This window comes from Cnephaeus nilssonii, assembly GCF_951640355.1.
Source record: "Cnephaeus nilssonii genome assembly, chromosome: 6".
Lineage (NCBI taxonomy): Eukaryota > Metazoa > Chordata > Mammalia > Chiroptera > Vespertilionidae > Cnephaeus > Cnephaeus nilssonii.
This window is the reverse complement of record NC_137077.1, coordinates 21,514,512-21,535,168: the sequence shown is the minus strand read 5'-3', so window position 1 is coordinate 21,535,168 and position 20,657 is coordinate 21,514,512. Positions and strand designations below refer to the sequence as shown.

General features: G+C 41.2%; 1 protein-coding gene across 3 annotated transcripts; it reads left to right on the top strand.

The window, feature by feature from the left end:
• Nucleotides 1-213: 213 nt before the first annotated feature.
• Nucleotides 214-18,729, top strand: MFAP5 (microfibril associated protein 5). 3 transcript variants are annotated; one of them, XM_079775952.1, is made up of 12 exons: nucleotides 214-352; nucleotides 902-961; nucleotides 2,338-2,370; nucleotides 6,434-6,463; nucleotides 6,784-6,816; nucleotides 10,198-10,233; nucleotides 10,568-10,600; nucleotides 11,021-11,056; nucleotides 13,610-13,636; nucleotides 14,839-14,926; nucleotides 15,468-15,541; nucleotides 16,828-18,729. In XM_079775952.1, exons 2-12 carry the CDS (start codon nucleotides 904-906, stop codon nucleotides 16,938-16,940), a joined length of 561 nt encoding a protein of 186 aa, XP_079632078.1. In that variant the 5' UTR covers nucleotides 214-352; nucleotides 902-903; the 3' UTR covers nucleotides 16,941-18,729. The 3 variants fall into 3 exon arrangements, with proteins under 3 accessions (XP_079632078.1, XP_079632080.1, XP_079632079.1); XM_079775954.1 differs by lacking the exon at nucleotides 10,198-10,233; XM_079775953.1 differs by lacking the exon at nucleotides 11,021-11,056.
• The last annotated feature ends 1,928 nt before the right edge of the window (nucleotides 18,730-20,657 follow it).

The window sequence follows — 20,657 nt, the reverse complement described above, 5'->3', positions numbered from 1 at the left end:
TTTGGCCAACCCTTCTAGGGAGCAGCAGTATCTATCACCAATGTGGTAATAACCTTTGGAATGAGGGTGTGAGTGACTACAAATTCCCATCCCCCTTCTCATTTCAGCCTCATTGCCTCATTACACTCCTCTAGCCTGCCTCTCTCTCTCTCTCTCTCTCTCTCTCTCTCTCTCTCTCTCTCTTTCTCTCTCGCTCTCCCTCATCTCATTGTTTCAGGAGGCCAAATTTGAAGTCCTTCCCAGGGAGTGGCCCTCTTCATCTTATTCTCCAGCCAAAGTAGGAATAGCGTGAGAAGGAGAGACACAGTCAGCAGCCAAAGGACTCGGTGGAAAGAGCAGAGGACCATAGACAGTGAGTTGTTTCATTGTATAAAACCCTAAATAAACAGAAGGAGTGTGTATGTGTGTGTGTGTGTATACGTGTGTGTACGTGTGTGTACATTGAAGGGCTGGAGGGGAGCAATTGGGAATCTCATTGGACAATTTAAAATTGAGCAGACATCTCAATTAGCCACCAAATTCAAATGAAAGAAGACACCAAGGTGAGCAGATGACATAATCAAGTCACAGATACCGAAAGAGAAGGAGATCAGACCCTAGGGGTGAAAGAGACCACCGGGCAGGGGCAAACATGGACCATTCAGCATATAAAATGTCCTCTGACTTGGTAGAAAAGAGTAAGGAGAGTGAAAATAATGGTAAGTGACCGAAGAATAGAATTCGAATTGAGAAATAAATGTCAGGGGAAAGATATGAAGAGGGAAAGGGTTTGAGGGATATGGGAGACCAGGAAAGATCCTGGGAAGACAGAGATGTGGGCCACAGACATCCTTTCCTGGAACTGAAATGCTGATGAGTCCCTGAGCGTTACAATCTCTCCTCTCCCCACCGTCCCTGTTAGATATGCTGCTCTTTGGACCCAAGGTGCTGCTATTTCTCACTGCACTCATCATTCCCTCAGGTGAGTCCCTACCTTTATTCTTTTCTCCCTAAGATGCTAGCTCCTCAGCTCTACACATGTCTGGAGGTGTGTGTTACAGAGTGGAACGGAAGGAGGTTGGAGGGGAATTGGGAGAGAAATGCTTGCTCTTGAGTTCTAGAATTGCTATGAAAGAGAAGAACGGAATAGATTTGTGTGGGTTTTTTTAAAAGGCAGAGATATGGAGAGAGATGACCTCAGACTTAGGAAAAGGTATCCTGAGAGTTATGAAATTAAGGTGAAATACATACAAATGCATATTAACCAAAAGAGGCTCACACAGTAAATGCCCAAGTACACAAAAGTACACAAATATCAAGGGAAAAAGAAGCTGACACACACACACATGTACAGACCACCTAATAATGAAGTAGACCAAATTTAAACCCTGTAGAAAAACAGCAACACATACCAAACACTAGCACCAGCATACACACAAGTATATTCACTTGCACAGCAAAAATATGTGCCAAATCTATATACAAAAGTAAAATGATCTTCACAGATTTCACAGAAGCTGGCTAGAAGTTTAGTCATGGAAAATAAACCTTGGATTTAAAAAAAGAATCCTACTCTATTTTTCTCATTCTGCCACATACAGACTGTGAGAAAATAATCTTTTTGGCTTGTACAGTAGTGTAGCTAGTGGTATGGCTGTGGGCATAGAAGGACAGGACAGGGTAGAATTGCTACTGGCTCTCTCTGTGGAACAGGACCCCATTCCTTCTGGCTGGAAATGAGGGCAACAGGGCATGCTGAGTCAGGGCATAACAGAGCAGGGGTTTGTTCTCAGGAATTTGTTGTCTTGCTTAAGTGTTTCCACATTTGTGTGTAGCACTAATGATCTGAGTAATTTTGTATTGAACCATATAAAAATAGAACACAAAAAGATAAAGTACAACCATTTCCCCATCATTTTCTGGTTCATTTTATAAAGGCTTTTTGGGGCCCTAGCTGGTTTGGCTCAGTGAATAAAGTATTGGCCTGCGGACTAAAGGGTCCCGGGTTCCATTCTGGTCAGGGGCATATGCCCTTGTCCAGAAATCAATTTTTTAAAAAAAAAATTTTAGCCCTAACCGGTTTGGCTCAGTGGATAGAGCGTTGGCCTGCAGACTGAGGGGTCCCAAGTTCGATTCCAGTCAAGGGCATGTACCTTGGTTGCGGGCACATCCCCAGTGGGGGGTGTGCAGGAGGCAGCTGATCGATGTTTCTCTCTCATCGGTGTTTCTAACTCTCTGTCCCTCTCCCTTCCTCTCTGTAAGAAATCAATAAAATATATATTTTTTAAAAAAATTAAAGCTTTTTTGGGGTATAGAGCTGGAGTCACTCACATCCCTTTTCTCTTTCCTTTGGTACAGACTGGACACCTCCAGGGGTCAGTGGTCAAGAAGGTAGGTGAACTTTTGGATCTGGGCTTTGTTGAGGTTATGTAAATGAATGGTCAGAATTAAAGAATCTGTAGTACAACAGAGATGTGTTGCCACAGTGTAGGAGATAGGATCTAATTCACCAGTTTCCCTAATCCTATCATCCCATTCATAAAATCTTCTTGTCTTTTTTTTTTTTTTAATCTATGGAAACACTTTTCCTAGGACCTCCTCTATACTCATCTCTTGCTTACACTCTCCTCTGTATACCTCTTATCTCACCCAGAAAATGCCCACTAATCCTAACAGAAAGCTTTTTCTTATCCATATGACAATGAAGAAACTAAAATGCAAAGACAGGATTAGAAATTATCTCAGTACTATAGCCAAGTTGTGGCGCAAGTGAACAGAACTCAAAAGTTTTGGCATCCAAAGGACCACTTCCTTCACCCTAATGAAGGAAATTCCAAGATATTCAACAAAATTATAATTTATCTCTTACTATTCCCAAACCTTGTGAGCACAGCAGTATGTAACTCATTAATGGGTCATAAAATCAAATGAGTGGGTAACAACTGGTATTTTTATAGAATTAGGGTAGACTAAAATAAAAATAGAGTACATGCAAGTCCATTGAAACAGTAAAGTATTATCTTTAAACTTGTTTCAGTTTTATGTGTGCACTGAGGCATGATATAACTTCTTATATCATGAGTTCTGGATGGAAGATAAAAATATAGAAATAAAAACTTCTCTTTTCTGTTGTGAGTAAATAGGTCTGAATCCCTTAATTTCTGAACCTATATCAGATTTCAGTGCTAGCAAAAGGAAAAACCTGGATTCATTTCTTTGGCCTGGGTAAGGTCCAGTCTTGGACCTTATCTTATAACTAGAGGCCTGGTGCACGGATTTGTGCACTGGTGGGGTCCCTCAGCCTGGCCTGCACTCTGTTGCAATCTGTGACCCCTCAGGACATGTTGGACTGCTGGTTTCAGCCCGATCTCCAGCAGTCTGACATCCCCTGAGGGATGTAGTAGTTCGAAAAGTGGCAGGTGGCCAGGGAGGAGCCCGGGGCTGGGTACCTGGCCACTCCCGCTAATCCCAGCCCTGCTGCGCCTGCTGTGGGAGTACACTGACCATCAGGGGGAAGCTCCTGCATTGAGCGTCTGCCCCCTGGTCACTTAGGCTTTTGTATATATAAATATTTATGACTTTGTTTTGTTTTTCAATCAGAAATATTATAAGATGAAAATGTCTCCTTAAAGATTTCTTTCAGAGAACATAAATTCTAGATAAGTATTTATATGGTGATAGCTCATAGAAAAGGGGGGTAAATTGAGGAATATGCAGAGAAGCAGTATTCTGCCCTGAAATCCTGAGGCAGCTGGGATTCACTCTCAACACCCTTGCCCTCACTGCTTCTCTTTGTTTCTGTGAGTGGCTGGACTGGAATATGGCTAGAGAGAAAGGAAACAGGGCCAGATTGGGCTACACCCCAGAGGTTCCACTCCCCTTATAGTCTCCGGAATGATTCAGGTCAGTGGTTTTTTAAATATTCTGTAGGACTGAAAGAAACCTGGATTCCTCTTATCAAGAGTTGCTCTAAAAGAAGAAAGTTTATACTGAGCAGTAAAGATAAAAATGCTCTATTGTCAGATCTGATTATTCTTCTGTCTGGGATTTTTTTAAATGAGGTAAGCTGTTAGCAGGGGAAATTCCTTTATAATGCTTTATTTGTGTTTTTCCTCTACTACAATGATCAATAACTCTGGTGTACTTTATTAAAATGCTATTCTCACTAACTTTAAATCTGACGTTTAGACTCTGAAGTTAAAAAAAAAAAATCAAACCAAATTATGTGAATTTGCTGACCCCTGGTGGGTAAAATAGATTATGACTATAAGCTTTCTACAGTGAAGGATCATTCTAGCTGGGATATTTGCTATTAGATATTAACACTGCTGTGTTATTTTTTTAATCAAAACAAGTTGTTCTAGGAAATACTATTATCTATGGTTTTAAATACAGTTTCTTTATTTATAACAATAGATTCCACCTTAAGACCTGGACCATTTTTATTCCTTCTCCTCCTGCCTGTACTTTTCAATGATCACCTATGAGGCATTGTCTACTAACACAGGCATTTCCCCTCCCCTCCCTTCACCTCGCTTCTCACTGAGCATCATAAAATTACCAACATCACCTTTTGTAAACACGCTTGTACATAAGCATATGAGCAGACTGATATCCAATTACATCAAAGTTATAAACAACAAAATCAGTGTCTTTGGTAAAGATAATTTTCATTTTGAGTAAGCATTGCAAGAAGGTCACCAATCCATTGTACTTATGAGCAAGCTCTATGACCATGTGTAAATTATTTATTCTTCTGGTGCTCAGTTTTATCATCTGTAAAAACAGGGACTTAAACAGTGCCTGGCACATACTTAACTTAGATTATGTAAATGTACTAGAGGCCCCGTGCACGAAATTCGTGCACGGAGGGGGGTTGTCCCTCAGCCCAGCCTGTACCCTCTCCAATCTGGGACCCCTCGAGGGATGTCCGACTGCCCGTTTAGGCCCGATGGGGATCGGGCCTAAACGGGCAGTCGGACATCCCTCTCACAATCCAGGACTGCTGGCTCCCAACTGCTTGCCTGCCTGCCTTCCTGATTGCTCCTAACCGCTTCTGCCTGCCAGCCTGATCACCCCATAACCACTCCGCTGCCAGCCTGTTTGCCCCCAACTTCCCTCCTCTGCTGGCCTGGTCACTCCTAACTGCCCTCTCCTTCAGGGTTGATCACCTCCAACTGCCCTCCCTTGCAGGCCTGGTCCCTCTCAACTGCCCTCCCTTGCAGGCAGGGTGCCTCCCAACTGCCCTCTCCTGCTGGCCATCTTGTGGTGGCCATCTTGTGTCCACATGGGGGCAGGATCTTTGACCACATGGGGGCAGCTATATTGTGTGTTGCAGTGATGATCAATCTGCATATTACTCTTTTATTAGATAGGATAGAGGACTGGTACAGGGGTGGGGGCCAGCTGGTTTGCCCTGAAGGGCGTCCCGGATCAGGTGGGGGTTCCCTTGGAGTGTGGGGCGGCCTGAGCGAGGGGCCTGTGGTGGTTTGCAGGCCGGCCACACCCCCTGGCGACCCAAGCAGAGGCCCTGGTATCTGGAATTTATTTTCCTTCTACAATTGAAACTTTGTAGCCTGGAGCGGAGCCAAGCCTGGGGCTCCCTCCAAGGCCGGCAGCCATTTGTGTTGGGGTTATAATTGAAACTTTGTTGCCTTAAGCGGGTGGGCCCGGCCAGGGTGTGCGGAAAACTTTGCTTCCCCTGTTGCCGGCGGCAACCCTGGCCTGCTCTCTCAAGCTCCATCCTGCCGCCATTTGTTTGAATTTGTTTACCTTCTATAATTGAAACTTTGTAGCTTGAGTGGAGGCTTAGGCCTGGCAAGGGCAGGTGGAAAGCTTGGCTTCCTCTGTTACCTAGGAAACCTTGCTCTCTGTGGCTGTAGCCACCTTGGTTTGGGTTAATTTGCATACTCGCTCTGATTGGATGGTGGCCGTGGCTTGTGGGTGTGTCTGAGGTATGGTCAATTTGCATATTTGTCTATTATTAGATAGGATTATCATCTCTTAGGACAATAAAAATAATAGAAATTATTCCTGAAGCCTAATGCTTAATCAAAGTCCAACGGATAAAGGGGTGTCTGTGGAAGATTATCTGATGGGCATGTAGTTTAACTTATTCATTCCTCTATAATACAGACAAAGGAAAAAAGACATTTTAGGTCAAGGACTACAAGAGTATATTCATGAAAATAGGAAAGTGAGGGTGGGGGGGGCAATGGTAAGATATGTACACATATAATACCTTAATAGAAAAGAAAATAGGAAAGTGACATTTGTTTGGGTTAGTGGGGAAAGGACTTAGAGTGGGAAACAAACAAAGAAAAGCAATTGTGGAATATTTACTCTGTGTTGGCCACTATGCTAGACAATTTCACTTACTGGGAGGGGTAAAAAGGATGCTCAGGGGGGAAAAAATACTCAGAAAATGTTTTCTGATTTTTTTATTTCGCTCCAGCAACTCCAGAAGCATTAACAGAAGATCCTAGTAAGTTTTCCTTTGTTTCTTTCTTTGCTTTCATATTGGGGATAGAAGGATTGACGCTGCAGTCTGTACAAAGAAAGCCTAAAGGAGAGGTTGGTGGGCACTCTGAGTTCATGCAGAGCTCCATTGTCTATCTTAGATGCCACCGATGCTGTAAGCATGCCCAAACCTTTTCTCTCCTCCATTTCCTTCTGTGAAAGTCCCTTACATTTGCCCCCACAGTCCACATTCTTTCACCTCAATCTTTCTTGCCTCCTTTTAGACCATCATCCCGTATCCTGCTTCCCTCGCATTTTTCATTCTCTGTGTTGTTACCATTGCAGGTTTGCTAGTTGGACCCTCTGCAGATGAAACAGGTAACTTTTACTACAGTTCTTTTCCCAGGACCTCCTCTATACCCATCTCTTGCTTACACTCTCCTCTGTACATCTCTTATCTCGCTCAGAAAATGCCCACTAATCCTAACAGAAAGCTTTTTCCTATCCATGTGACAATGGAGAAACTAAAATGCAAAGACAGGATTAGAAATTAGTTCAGTACTATAGCCAAGTTGTGGCACAAGTGAACAGAACTCAAAAGTTTTGGCTTCCAAAGAACCACTTCCTTCACCTTAATGAAGGAAATTCCAAGACATTCAACAAAGTTATAATTTATCTCTTCCTCCAGACATTCAACATATTTATAATTTTATCTCTTACTATTCCCAACCCTTGTGAGCACAGCAGTATGTAACTCATTTTTTTAAAATATATTTTATTGATTTTTTACAGAGAGGAAGAGAGAGGGATAGAGAGTTAGAAACATTGAAGAGAGAAACATCGATCAGCTGCCTCTTGCACACCCCCTACTGGGGATGTGCCCGCAACCAAGGTACATGCCCTTGACTGGAATCGAACCTGGGACCCTTGAGTCCGCAGGCCGACGCTCTATCCACTGAGCCAAACTGGTTTCGGCAGTATGTAACTCATTAATGGGTCATAAAATCAAATGAGTGGGACACAACTGGTATTTTTTATAGAATTAGGATAGATTAAAATAAAAATAGAGTATATTCAAGTACATTAAAACAGTAAAGTATAATCTTTAAACTTGCTTCAGTTTTATGTTTGCACTGGGGCTTGATATAATTTCTTGTATCATTAGTTCTGGATGGAAATAAAAATATAGAAATAAAAACTTTTCTGCCCTAACCGGTTTGGCTCAGTGGATAGAGCATCAGCCTGCAGACTGAAAGGTCCCAGGTTTGATTCCTGTCAAGGGCATGTACCTTGATTGCGGGCACATCCCCAGTAGGAGGTGTGCAGGAGGCAGCTGATCGATGTTTCTAACTCTCTATCCCTCTCCCTTCCGCTCTGTAAAAAAATCAATAAAATATATTTAAAAAAACAACAACAAAAACTTTTCTTTTCTGTTGTGAGTAAATAGGTCTGAATCCCTAAATTTCTGAACCTACATCAGATTTCAGTGCTAGCAAAATGGAAAATCTGGGTTCATCTCGTTGGCCTGAGTAAGGTCCAGTCTTGAACCTTATCTTATAACGAGAGGCCTGGTGCATGGATTTGTGCACTGGTGGGGTCCCTCAGCCTGGCCTGCACCCTGTTGCAATCTGCAACCCCTCAGGGGATATCAGACTGCAGGTTTCAGCCCAATCCCGGCAGTCTGACATCTTCTGAGGGATGTAGTAGTGCGCGAAGCAGCAGGTGGCCAGGGAGGAGCCCGAGGCTCATCCCAGCCCTGCTACAGCTGCTGCTCCTGCTGTGGGAGTGCACTGACCATTACGGGCAAATCCTGTGTTGAGCATCTGCTCCCTGGTGGTCAGTGCATGTCATAGTGACCAGTCGATAGGTCGACCGGTTGAACAGTAGACCAGTCACTTAGGCTTTTATATATCCTACCTAATAAAACAGTAATATGCTAATTGACCATACCTTCGCTATGCCCACAGCCAATCAGGGCGCTATGCAAACTAACCCAGTAAACATGGCGGCCCCCACGTGCTGCCCTGCCCCCCATCACCACGGGAACCAGGGCCGGTGGGAGGCGCCGGCCAAGCCCCAACCCTGAAAGAAGGCGGAAGGCAGTGGCCAGAGCCAAGGCCTGGGTCCCCAGTGCCAGTGGAAAACTGGTGCAGGCAGCCAGGTGATTGAAGGTCTATTGCACGAATCTTCGTGCACGGGCTTCTAGTAGATAGATAGATAGATAGATAGATAGATAGATAGATAGATATTTATGACTTCGTGTTGTTTTTCAATCAGAAATATTATAAAATAAGATGAAAATGTCTCCTTAAAGATTTCTTTCAGAGAACATAAATTCTAGATAAGTATTTATATGGTGATAGCTCATAGAAAAGGGGGGTAAATTGGGGAATATGCAGAGAAGCAGTATTCTGCCCTGAAATCCTGAGGCAGCTGGGATACACTCTCAACACCCTTGCCCTCACTGCTTCTCTTTGTTTCTGTGAGTGGCTGGACTGGAATATGGCTAGAGAGAAAGGAAACAGGGCCAGATTGGGCTACACCCCAGAGGTTCCACTCCCCTCATAGTCTCCGGAATGATTCAGGTCAGTGGTTTTTTAAATATCCTGTAGGACTGAAAGAAACCTGGATTCCTCTTATCAAGAGTTGCTCTAAAAGAAGAAAGTTTATACTGAGCAGTAAAGATAAAAATGTTCTATTGTCAGATCTGATTATTCTTCTGTCTGGAATTTTTGTTTAATGAGGTAAGCAGTTAGCAGGGGAAATTCCTTTATAATGCTTTATTTGTGTTTTTCCTCTACTACAATGATCAATAACTCTGGTGTACTTTATTAAAATGCTATTCTCACTAACTTTAAATCTGACGTTTAGACTCTGAAGTTAAAAAAAGTCAAACCAAATTATGTGAATTTGCTTATCCCTAGTGGGTAAAATAGATTATGACTATAAGCTTTCTACAGTGAAGGATCATTCTAGCTGGGATATTTGCTATTAGATATTAACACTGCTGTGTTATTTTTTTAATCAAAACAAGTTGTTCTAGGAAATGCTATTATTTAGGGTTTTAAACAGTTTTCTTTATTTATCCCAATAGATTCCACCTTAAGACCTGGACCATTTTTATTCCTTCTCCTCCTGCCTGTACTTTTCAATGATCACCTATGAGGCATTGTCTACTAACACAGGCATTTCCCCGCCCCTCCCTTCACCTCGCTTCTCACTGAGCATCATAAAATTACCAACATCACCTTTTGTAAACACGCTTGTATATAAGCATATGAGCAGACTGATATCCAATTACATCAAAGTTATAAATAGCAAAATCAGTGTCTTTGGTAAAGATAAACAGACTTAAACAGTGCCTGGCACATAGTTAATTTAGATTATGTAAATGTATTATCATCTGTTAGGACAATAAAAATAATATAAATTATTCCTGAAGTCTAATGCTTAACCAAAGTCCAACTGAGAAAGGGGTGTCTGTGGAAGATTATCTGATGGGCATGTAGTTTAACTCATTCATTCCTCTATAATACAGACAAAGGAAAAAAGACATTCTAGGTCAAGGACTACAAGAGTATATTCATGAAAATAGGAAAGTGACATTTGTTTGGGTTAGCTGGGAAAGGTCTTAGGCTGGGAAGCAAAGAAAAACAATTGCGGAATACTTACTCTGTGTTGGCCACTGTGCTAGACAATTTCACTTACTGGGAGGGGTAAAAAGAATGCTCAGAAAATGTTTTCTGATTTTTTATTTAGCTCCAGTAACTGTAGAAACATTCACAGAAGATCCTAGTAAGTTTTCCTTTGTTTCTTTCTTTGCTTTCATATTGGGGATAGAAGGATTGATGCTGCAGTCTGTACAAAGAAAGCCTAAAGGAGAGGTTGGTGGGCACTGAGTTCATGCAGAGCTCCATTGTCTATCTTAGATGCCACCGATGCTGTAAGCATGCCCAAACCTTTTCTCTCCTCCATTTCCTTCTGTGAAAGTCCCTTACATTTGCCCCCACAGTCCACATTCTTTCACCTCAATCTTTCTTGCCTCCTTTTAGACCATCATCCCTTATCCTGCTTCCCTTTCTACTTTTCCTACTTGCATTTTTCATTCTCATTGTTGTTATCTTCGCAGATTTGGTAAATGAACCCTCTACAGATGAAACAGGTAACTTTTACTACAGTTCTTTAAAAATGGTATGATTCTCACAATATTTATTCCAGTTCTTGAGTTAATCCTATATTTTTTCTATCTCTGGGAAAGGCATAGAGAAATTGTGGGCATGTTGTTCAGTGACAGTGGGATAAAAAGAGGTCCCCTAGTTCTCTAAAAAGAGGAAACAAAGTGGATTAATAGTTAAAGTAAGTCATGAATGATAAAGGCTCCCCCATATTAGTGTAATGTCAATAGGACAAATATTCTTCAAAAATATTCACAATTACTTCAATTAACTCTATTTCATTGGACATAATACACAAACTCAGCCATAGCCTTGACCTTGACCTAGTATTTCCATTCTCCTTAATTCTGCCTTCCCCCTTGCCAATTCAAAGCCCTCCTCACACCTGCTGTTTTGTGCCTTTTCAGTTCTGGCTGATATCGTACCTTCCACAGATGACCTGGGTGAGTTCAGATCTGGGGTCCCAGGGCCACCGGGGCCATTCTGGGCTTTCCCCAGAGCCTATGATGGAAGGCATTACAGCTGGTGAAGGATCCTAACTACACAGGGTTACAGTTTATTCAATTTAATGACTTTTTTTGATCCCCTAACAAGCATAACTCTGCCAAGTGTTTGATGTACAAAATACCAACCCATGATCTTTTAATGTTTCTAAGACTAAATGAGTAAAACAAAATATATAAACAAAGAAATGTAAGGGGAGATAAAGAAGAACTTTCTAGAAGTAATGGTCAAACTGAATCTTGAAAGAAGAATTGGAGCAAGCCAGGCAATTATGGAAGGGATGTGCGTTCCAACCAAAAGAAATAGCTTTTCAAACATGTGAAAGCAAAATAGAGCTTGGCACACTGGAAAAACTGAGATTTTTTTTTTTTTTTTTTTTAGTGATTAGGGTCAAACCCACAAGGAATAAGTGGTAGGACATGAGAAAAGGAGATCGCAACTAGCATTATTTTAAGCAAATATTTACTGAAAACCTGCTATGTAGGTGCCAGGGATATAAAGGTAAACATAACTAATTTTCTTCTACTAGACATTTTTTGTCTAATAGACAAGATAGACAAGTGAACAGATAAAAAAGAGCCCTTGACTATATTCAAAGTTGGGGGTTAGGAAAGGCTTTTCTAGAGAGCACATTGTCTAAAATGCTTCTTGGAAGACAAGTAGGAGTGAATCAAATGAATAGAAGGGGAAGAGGTAATGAAAATAAAGTGGGCAAAGGCTTAGGGTGGAAACAAAAACCAATCATAGTTTATGCAAAGGAAGGTTCAAATCAGACTGATGAATTGGAAAACCAATGAGGATGACGTTGGGGTAGTCTAAATACTAATGTGTTAAAAGATGGTGGCCTGACTGGGTCGGCATGGCTTAGTGGTTGAGCTTCGATCTGTAAACCAGGAGGTCATGGTGATTCCCGGTTGCAAACTCGTCCCCCAGTAGGAGGCGTGCATTTGATTTCAGAGAGGAAAGGAGAGGGAGAGGGGGAGAGAGAGAGAGAGAGAGAGAGACAGAGAGAGAGAGAGACAGAGAGAGAGAGAGAGAGACATCAATGATGAGAAAGAATCATCGATCAGCTGCCACCTGCACACCCCACACTGGGAATAGAGCTCACAACCTGGTCATGTGCTTTTGACTGGAATCCAACCCAGGTCCTTTCAGTCCACAGGCCAACGCTCTATCCACTGAGCCAAACTGGCTGGGGCTGAAATCAATAATTTTTTTTTTTTTAAAGATGGTGGCCTGAACTAAGGTAAAGATAGTGAGAATTGGATGTGAGCTGCAAGGGGGAGGAGACTGTTGTCATGATGTTCAGCTTTCCATCAGGTAGATGGTGGCTATTGTGTGGATGGTACTACTATTCACTGAAAAACAATTTGAATTGGAAAAAATAATTCCAATTGGGCTGGATGGATTTGAAAAACCCATTAAGTCTTTTATAACATAGTGGCTAGATTTATAGGTCTGAAGCTTAGAAGAGAGATCTGGGCTAGAAGTACAAATCTGAGAATTCTCAGTGTATAAACTTGGAACTGAAACCATGGTATAGATGAAATCACCTAACACACTTCCTATAATATCCTATTAGCAACTCTGCCAATCACATTTTTTACTGATAACTCCCAGTTAGTTAATTCCCTCAAGGTCCATCTTGCTCCTTAATTTGTTCTCCATTCTTCAAATTAGGCCCATATTTAACCAGTGCCTAGGTTAGATTAGGCTATGGCCATGAACCTTGCTATTCTTTATTGAATAAATTTTATCAAAGAATACATGATAGTGTATCTGATTTACAGAGAGGAAATTTTCTTTTTTGAAGAGCTTCTACAGCAAAAATCTTTTCTCTTTTTAGCTCTAGGATGGAACTCTTCTGAGCATGTGGCTCTTTGTTGTGTCTCTACTAAATTTGTTTATTGTCAATAATACAAAATCCTCTCAATATAATAAAATTTTCAACTCCCTAAGAAAGGCAAAATCATATTTACCATCCTAACTTCTAAATCACTGCAATTGTGTGAATCAAAACAAACCATTATGGGTTTGTTTGTTCCTTAGAAGTTGCTAAAGAGTTATTAACTCACTAGAGGCCCGGTGCACAACATTCGTGCACTGGGGGAGTCCCTCAGCCTGGCCTGCGCCCTCTTGCAGTCCAGGACCCCTCAGGGGATGTCCACCTGCCCTGGAGGTGGGAGAGGCTCCACCACCGCCGCTGCGTTCACCAGCTGTCAGCCCAGCTTCTGGCTGAGCAGCGCTCCCCCTGTGGGAGCCCACTAACCAGTAGGGAGTAGCTCCTGCATTGAGCGTCTGCCCCCTGGTGGTCAGTGTGCGTCATAGCAACTGGTCTTTCCGCTGTTTGGTTGATTTGCATATTAGGGTTTTATTATATAGGATTTGTTCCTTATCTACATGGGTGCCCCATATGGGTCTCAAATGAGGTAAATGACAGAGGTAGTAACTTCTAGAACTAATAATAACTGAATAAAATTTCTGCCTTCCAGCCTCGCCCAGTGATAAAAACATCTCAGGTATGATTATCTTTTTCCTAAGCTTTTTTTTTGTCATCCAGAGGATTCCTTATCTCTTTGTTCTTTGGAGGGTATATATTTTCTAGTTTACTACCAATTTTTTCTCAAAGATTATTTTTAGTGTCCTTAATTCTTCCTCCCGCAGCTCCACCCCTGCCTTTTTATATGAGCTTCTGTCCTAAAAGCCATGGTGAAAAAATTTGACCACCCCTTCATGATCTTAAAACAATCCTTTGGACTTTATTTGGTTACGGGGTTGGAAACTGACTGCAAGTACTCAATAGTACTATAGACATCAGGACTAAAATTGCTTTCTCTAATGCAGTGGTTCTCAACCTTTCTAATGCCGTGACCCTTTAATACAGTTCCTCATGTTGTGGTGACCCCCAACCATAAAATTATTTTCGTTGCTACTTCATAACTGTAATTTTGCTACTGTTAATGAATTGTAAAGTAAATATCTGTGTTTTCCGATGGTCTTAGGCTCTACAGCAGCGGTTCTCAACCTGTGGGTCGCGACCCACAGGTTGAGAACTGCTAGCAGGGTCTCCTAAGACCATCGGAAAACACAGATATTTACTTTACAATTCATTAACAGTAGCAAAATTACAGTTATGAAGTAGCAACGAAAATAATTTTATGGTTGGGGGTCACCACAACATGAGGAACTGTATTAAAGGGTCGCAGCATTAGAAAGGTTGAGAACCACTGCTCTAATGTATTGATAATTCTGATGTGCAGCTAGGGTTGAAAACTACTGGGACAGAAAAATAGTTACCCATCTTAGAACTTCCATTTTTCAGAATGGGATTATCAGCATTTTTTGTTTGATATTTCACCTGTATAATATTAGGAGAACTTTTTCCTAGAAAACCCCTCAGAGATTATTTTAGCCACATCTACTTCCAGGTAGGAAAGCACCTAAATTTCATTTTAGTCAATTTCCTATTACTCTGCTTTGGTGAGCAGGAAAGAGATACCCCAACTTACAATGATCTTCTGTAGAGACTACCTTGTATGCTTTTCCCACTTTTTCTCTCCTCCTCCATCCCCTTTTAAAAATTTTTTTTATCTTTATTGTTGTATTACAGATGCCCCCCATTGTTTGTGTGTGTTTTTTCCTCCTCTATCTCTTTAATCCTTTGTTTATATCTCTCATGTTTGTTATGCTTCTCCCTATTTTTTTGTGTGGGTTTCTTCAGAGTGCCGGGATGAAAAATTTGCTTGCACAAGACTCTACTCTGTGCATCGGCCAGTCAAGCAATGCGTTCATCAGTTATGCTTTACCAGGTAAGGGGTTCCAGAATACCCAGAAAGCATCTTCCATGATAATGTTTTCATGTCAGCAACTATTTAATGAGCTCCCACTATGGAATTTCAGTCTTTGGAGGTTCAGAAGATTTTAGCATAATCCTCTAGCTATTACCGAAAGTACCAAATAGAACCTGGATTCTGGATTGAGCTATTCAGAGAACAGCCTGACTAACAAGTCCAGATGCTAGAGGGCAAATAAAAGTAAGGGCTGGAGGAAGGATAGTCATGAGGAAAACACAAGTACGTTGAATTTACCACCTCATAGAAAAAGGCTGAAATGAAAGATCCAAGTCTGAAGTTAGAAAATAGTGGGGAGGAGTTAGTATTAAGCTTGATTCTAGGGAGAGTATGCAAAGTGTCGCTAAGAAGAGTAAGACCATTTTCTGAAATACTTAAGGAAATTCAGATAAGAGTGGGGAATACAGAAATTGAAAAGGCATCCTAGGCCTTGGCTAGTTTTCCCTCTCAACACCTCTTTCTGTCTCCTCCTTTAACCATGACATTGGGACTATGGCAGTTTACGACGCATGTACATCATCAATAATGAGATTTGCTCCCGTCTTGTCTGCAAAGAACATGAAGCTATGAAAGGTAAGATGATGTCCGGGTTAGTAGTGGGGGAAGGGACAGTTATGCGAGGTAAGGAAGGACACAATGCTAATGGACCCCAGGTCTGGCTTTGGTGGCGGGCTTTAGGCCACCCTCTTAACTCACATCAGTCCCTTCTCCTCCAAGTTACCCCAAGTAAGGAATCTAAGTAAAGCACCATGCTTAATACATAAACATAACCCTACAAAAAGTACCCACCAGATCTCTTTCCAATTAGATAGTAACTCCAAATCTCTCCTGTATATAGTCAGAGCTCTGGCTGCTTTGAAGATCATTCACTGGGGTTCTAGGTAAAAAGGCCAAGTCAATCATTACTTATAGTAGATTTTACTAGTCTGCAGCCATGTTTGTAACTACAAAAAAAAAAAAACTGCACAAAACATTAATTTGGAGACAGTGATGTTTGGGTAGGCCTTTAATTAAATTAGAAATAGATTGGACATTTAGAAACTGGCTACCTTATAAACAGTCCACCGCTTACAAGCACCCTTTATATTGCTCATTGTGAAATTTCCGAGGTAGAGGAAGGTAGAAAGACTTCATAACAACAATTAAGAGGGTCGAAAGTGAGTGACCATGTGTGATGGGAACAAAGATTCTTCTGACCTTCCCCATCGCCTGCCCCCAAAGGTGGCTGTGGTTGGCGAGTGCACCACAGACAAGCCACTTCTGACTAAGCAGCCCGCCTTGTGCCGAGTTCCTGACTAAGAGCTGTACTGAACTTCGGAGAAGGAAACTTGCTGCTTGTCCCCACTGGCTCTGTGCAAGCCACCTGCAAGGGAAGCACCTTGAGATTGAGGTTGAGTATTTGGGACGCTAGGCACTTTCAAGGGTCTCTGGGGACTTAGTCAAGTCAGCTATTTGCACATAGTAAACACTTAGGTATCTATTGAGTGACTGAAGCTCATTTTTTGGTTATTCAAAAGTCCATGAATAGAAAAAGTGGGAGCTAGGTGTAGAAAGGAAACTAACATTTACTGACCACCTGTGCTAGGTACTTTGCATACATTATTCCATTTTAATACAACTAAACTGTTGAGGCAGGTATTTTAATGCTTATTTTATAGAAAGGATATTGAAGTTCAGAAAAATTAAGAAAACTTTCTAGTAAGTCTCTAGTGGCAAATAAGTGGTAGAGCTGTGATTCTAACTCAGATCTATTCCTCCCCAACCTTTTCACTCCACCACACTGGTCTTCTCTTCCCCTTAAAACATCAGCCCTTTATCTTCCCGCATTCTAATCCCATCATGCTCTGCTTCTCTTCTAGATGAGCTTTGCCGCCAGATGGCTGGTCTGCCCCCAAGGCGACTCCGGCGTTCCAACTACTTCCGACTTCCTCCCTGTGAAAACGTAAATTTGCAGAGACCCAATGGTCTGTGATCATCAAGGAAAAGGAAAAAAGGAAAAAAATGTATGGGTGGGATGAAGAGAATGCTCTAGGAAGAGGGAACTCCTTGTCTAACCATTGTTAGCTAACCCATACATTAGTATTTCTTAGACCAAACCCTTCGCAATGTTTAGCTTTTGCCCCTACTCCCTGATGTTTCACCCAGACTGAAACATTGATCTCATTTTTGGTACTTACAATACAAAGTCTATATTATTGCATGGTTTTACTGCTTCCCAATATCATAGACATAGTAGATAAATGATGACTAGGCAGTTTAAATGCAACTTCAAGGGAAAGTAAACTTAAAGTTAATAATATTTACTATTGAAGCTGTCTGAGATAGTTCTTAGGGTGGAAGAGAAATTATCATGGTCTATTTTGGCTAGCCATAGAACTTCATTTACTTTCCTTACAAGAGTTTCCTATATTAACTACCCTTTTGTCTATAAAACTATAGTCCTCTTTACTCTTATTTTAACTATTTTTCTGACTATCATAACATTTACTTGGCAGGTTCTCTTTATGAAAAAGATCATGACAATTTTTGTAACCCTAGAAAATTCTCCAGAGCCAATATTTATACAATCATACTAACAATATATAAAGACCCCAAATGTTGCCTTCTGCTAAGCTCAGAGGCTGAGGCTAAAGAGAGGAGTATGCCAGGTATAGAACTTGGACCCATGATTCCCTATTCAATTGTTGATGTGGTTGTCCAGTCGGCAAATAGGGCTTGAAAGTAAGTCTCATTTTCTTACTCATTTTTGGTAGAATTGGGGTTAGTCCACCTCCACAGGTGAATTAGATGACTAATGTCAAACCATGTCACTGGTCTGAGTTTTTGTGAGTTGTTGCCTCTTCCATTCTCACCTCTTACCAAAATCTGTAGGTATTATTATTCAGATAGATTCTGGAATAGCCTCATTTGGGGCCTAAGAAGGGCATTCAGACCTGGACTTTAAACAGGCAGGCGCAAAGTTTACCTAATGGTTTATAGAAAAAGAATAAAAGAAGCATAATATTTAGACAACCCACACTCTTATCCTGGATCTAGCAGGAACTAGGTAGCCTCAGATAAGTCATGTTTCCTCTCTAGGCCCTGGTTTAATTCCCCTACTTTTAACAGGAGAAGGTTTAATGTACATTAGTTTCTTTTAATTCTATGATTCTCAAAATTTAAATGTATTGTTAATATTTCTTGAAGCCTAGAGATGCAGTCTAACTCACAACAAACATGTCTGCTTTAGAAGGTGGGGGTGGGGGGAATAGCCTGTATTAATTAAATGGACAACAGTCCACAATATAATAGAACAAAATTTCACTACAAGTGACAAATTATATATTATGGGCCTTCTATCTGAATAACTTCTATCTGAGTAACCTTCTTAAAAAGCCAATAGAATTCAAGTAGGAGCTAGGGGAATCTGAGATAACCAGTTATATATGATAGAGCACCACTTGTAGGGAGCGAATTTCTGTCATATTGCTGAGAAAACTACCTGAGGATTGGATTCTTGCTGTTAAGAAGCAATTTAGTTTAAGGGGATTTGCACAGTTTACTAAAGAAAAATGTTAGGAAAAAGCCCCAAAGCATGTAATCTCTGCTCCACAGCCTCTACAAGTAAATGTACTGACATATAGACAGACATATTAAATGCATATTGTAGCCTCTGTAGAGAAATCTTATGGGCACAGAGTTTCAAAGAATCATGTCAAAATGTCTTCATGAACTTGACCCTCCTACAGCATATTGAACGAGAGGTAGCATTCCCCACCAGAAAGCACCTCAATCCCAGTATTGTGTATATTGCAAATTAAACATTTTAAAACAATTGTTCCAAATTTTCTTCTCAGAAGAGAGAAGTGTGTGTGTGTGTGTGTGTGTGTGTGTGTGTGTATGTGTGTTATTTCTTTTTCTATTTTATGTTTAAAAAGAAGACCTGAATTTATGATTTTATTCCATTTTGGAAACTAAATAACAATGTTGCTCAAATTTCTCTATCCCACTATCGTCTCTTGTATCCTTCTTCACTCCATAACTTTACTGTCAGTCCTCCAACATTCCAAATTTATTTACTTTCCTCCTGATACCCTTCCTCAGTTCACCGGAAAATTGTTTCTTTTCTGCCCCCTTCTGGACCAACTGTCTTGCAAGGTGAAGTTTCCTGCTTTATTTTCACTTCTCCTTTGCATGATCAAATTCCTGTGTTTTGCCATTTCTCATTTTTCTTATGTTCCCTACCTGTTTTCCTCTTCTTGATAAGTAAACCAATTTCTCTAACTCACTTCCCAGCCTTTTTCCTCCTCTTTATAAAATACTCTTCTCCCTTATAGCTTCCCCCTAAAAATGGCCCCAGGTCAAAGCTTCTGAGGAGTTGTTTTTGGTACCACTTCTTAACCTCTGTACTCTCTTCTCCATGGGCAGAATTCTATTCACCTCCTTTCTGTTTGTTGTTTGTTTGTAGGGTGGTTTGTTGTTGTTGTTGTTGTTGTTGTGTTGGTTTTTTTTTTTTGTGTGTGTGTGTGTGTGTGTGTGTGTGTATGTGTGTGTTTTGTTTAAGCCTTGACCCATTGTGAGACAGGCTAGTAAGCCAGAACAAACAGAATAGGGAAACTGAGACAGATAGTTAAACAGTAGTTTGCAGCCACCTAGAAAATCTAGATGCCAAGCAGTTTGCAACCATTTAGTAAATCCTGTCTTCCATAAACCAGGGACACTTTAAAAGTGAATGGTTTGTACTTCTCCTCCCCAATCAAAGGGTAAATGACCTAAATCACTCTATTCAGGGAGATGGATAGCAGAAATCCAATTAGTGCCATTTCCCAATATCTGTCCATTTCCCAAGGATAGATGAAGAGAATAAACCTTATTTTAGTACATCAGCATAAAGCTGATGAATATTCTACTGAGATCTCCCTTTAAGAACTCTGTCCTAGCTGGTTTGGCTCAGTGGATAAAGAGTTGGCCTGCAGACTGAAGGGTCACGGGTTCAATTCCTGTCAAGAGCACATGCCCAGGTTGCAGGCAAAGTCCCTAGTACGGGGTGTGCAAGAGGCAGCCGATCAATGATTCTCTCTCCTCATTGATGTTTCTATCTCTCTCTCCCTCTCCCTTCCTCTCTGAAATCCAATAAAAATATACTAAAAAAGACACATACAAAACAAAACAAAACAAAACAAAACAAAACAAAACAAAAAAACCCTACTCTAAATGCACAGCCTTTAAAACCCCTCAAAACAAAGGTCCAGAGTGCACTCTCCTTCCCAGGAGCATGCCCATGCCTCCTCCACAGGAGTGCATCTCCTAAACTCTAAGGGACCCCACGAGGCCTGCAACCAGGTCAGCAATGGGCAATGACAGTTCATCCCAGGCAAACCCCCTGAACCTGTCCTCAAAATCCCTTTATCTCTGACTTTTAAAAATATTTTTTTATTTCAGATTAGAAGGGAGAGAGAGACAGAAACATCAATGAGAATCATTGATCGGCTCCCCACTGGGAATTGAGCCCAAAACCCGGGCATGTGCCCTGACCAGGAATCGAACCAGGACCTCCTGGTTCATAGGTCAACAGCTACCACTGAGCCAACCAGCCGGGCTTCTCTGACTTCTTAGTGAGCCAAAGCAGACCAGTCCAGGTTAATTTCTCCAGCCCTTTCTTATTTTGTGCCTCAAACTTTTACCTGGACTCCAGTTGTGAAATTTTTTC

What these genes read in the sequence shown, in the direction of transcription:
- MFAP5 (XM_079775952.1), top strand. Translation starts at nt 904, where the DNA reads ATGCTGCTCTTTGGACCCAAGGTGCTGCTATTTCTCACTGCACTCATC. An exon ending in AACATTCACAGAAGATCCTA is followed by an intron (nt 10,234 to 10,567) that starts GTAAGTTTTCCT and finishes TTATCTTCGCAG; the next exon opens with ATTTGGTAAATGAACCCTCT. An exon ending in CAGTGATAAAAACATCTCAG is followed by an intron (nt 13,637 to 14,838) that starts GTATGATTATCT and finishes GGGTTTCTTCAG; the next exon opens with AGTGCCGGGATGAAAAATTT.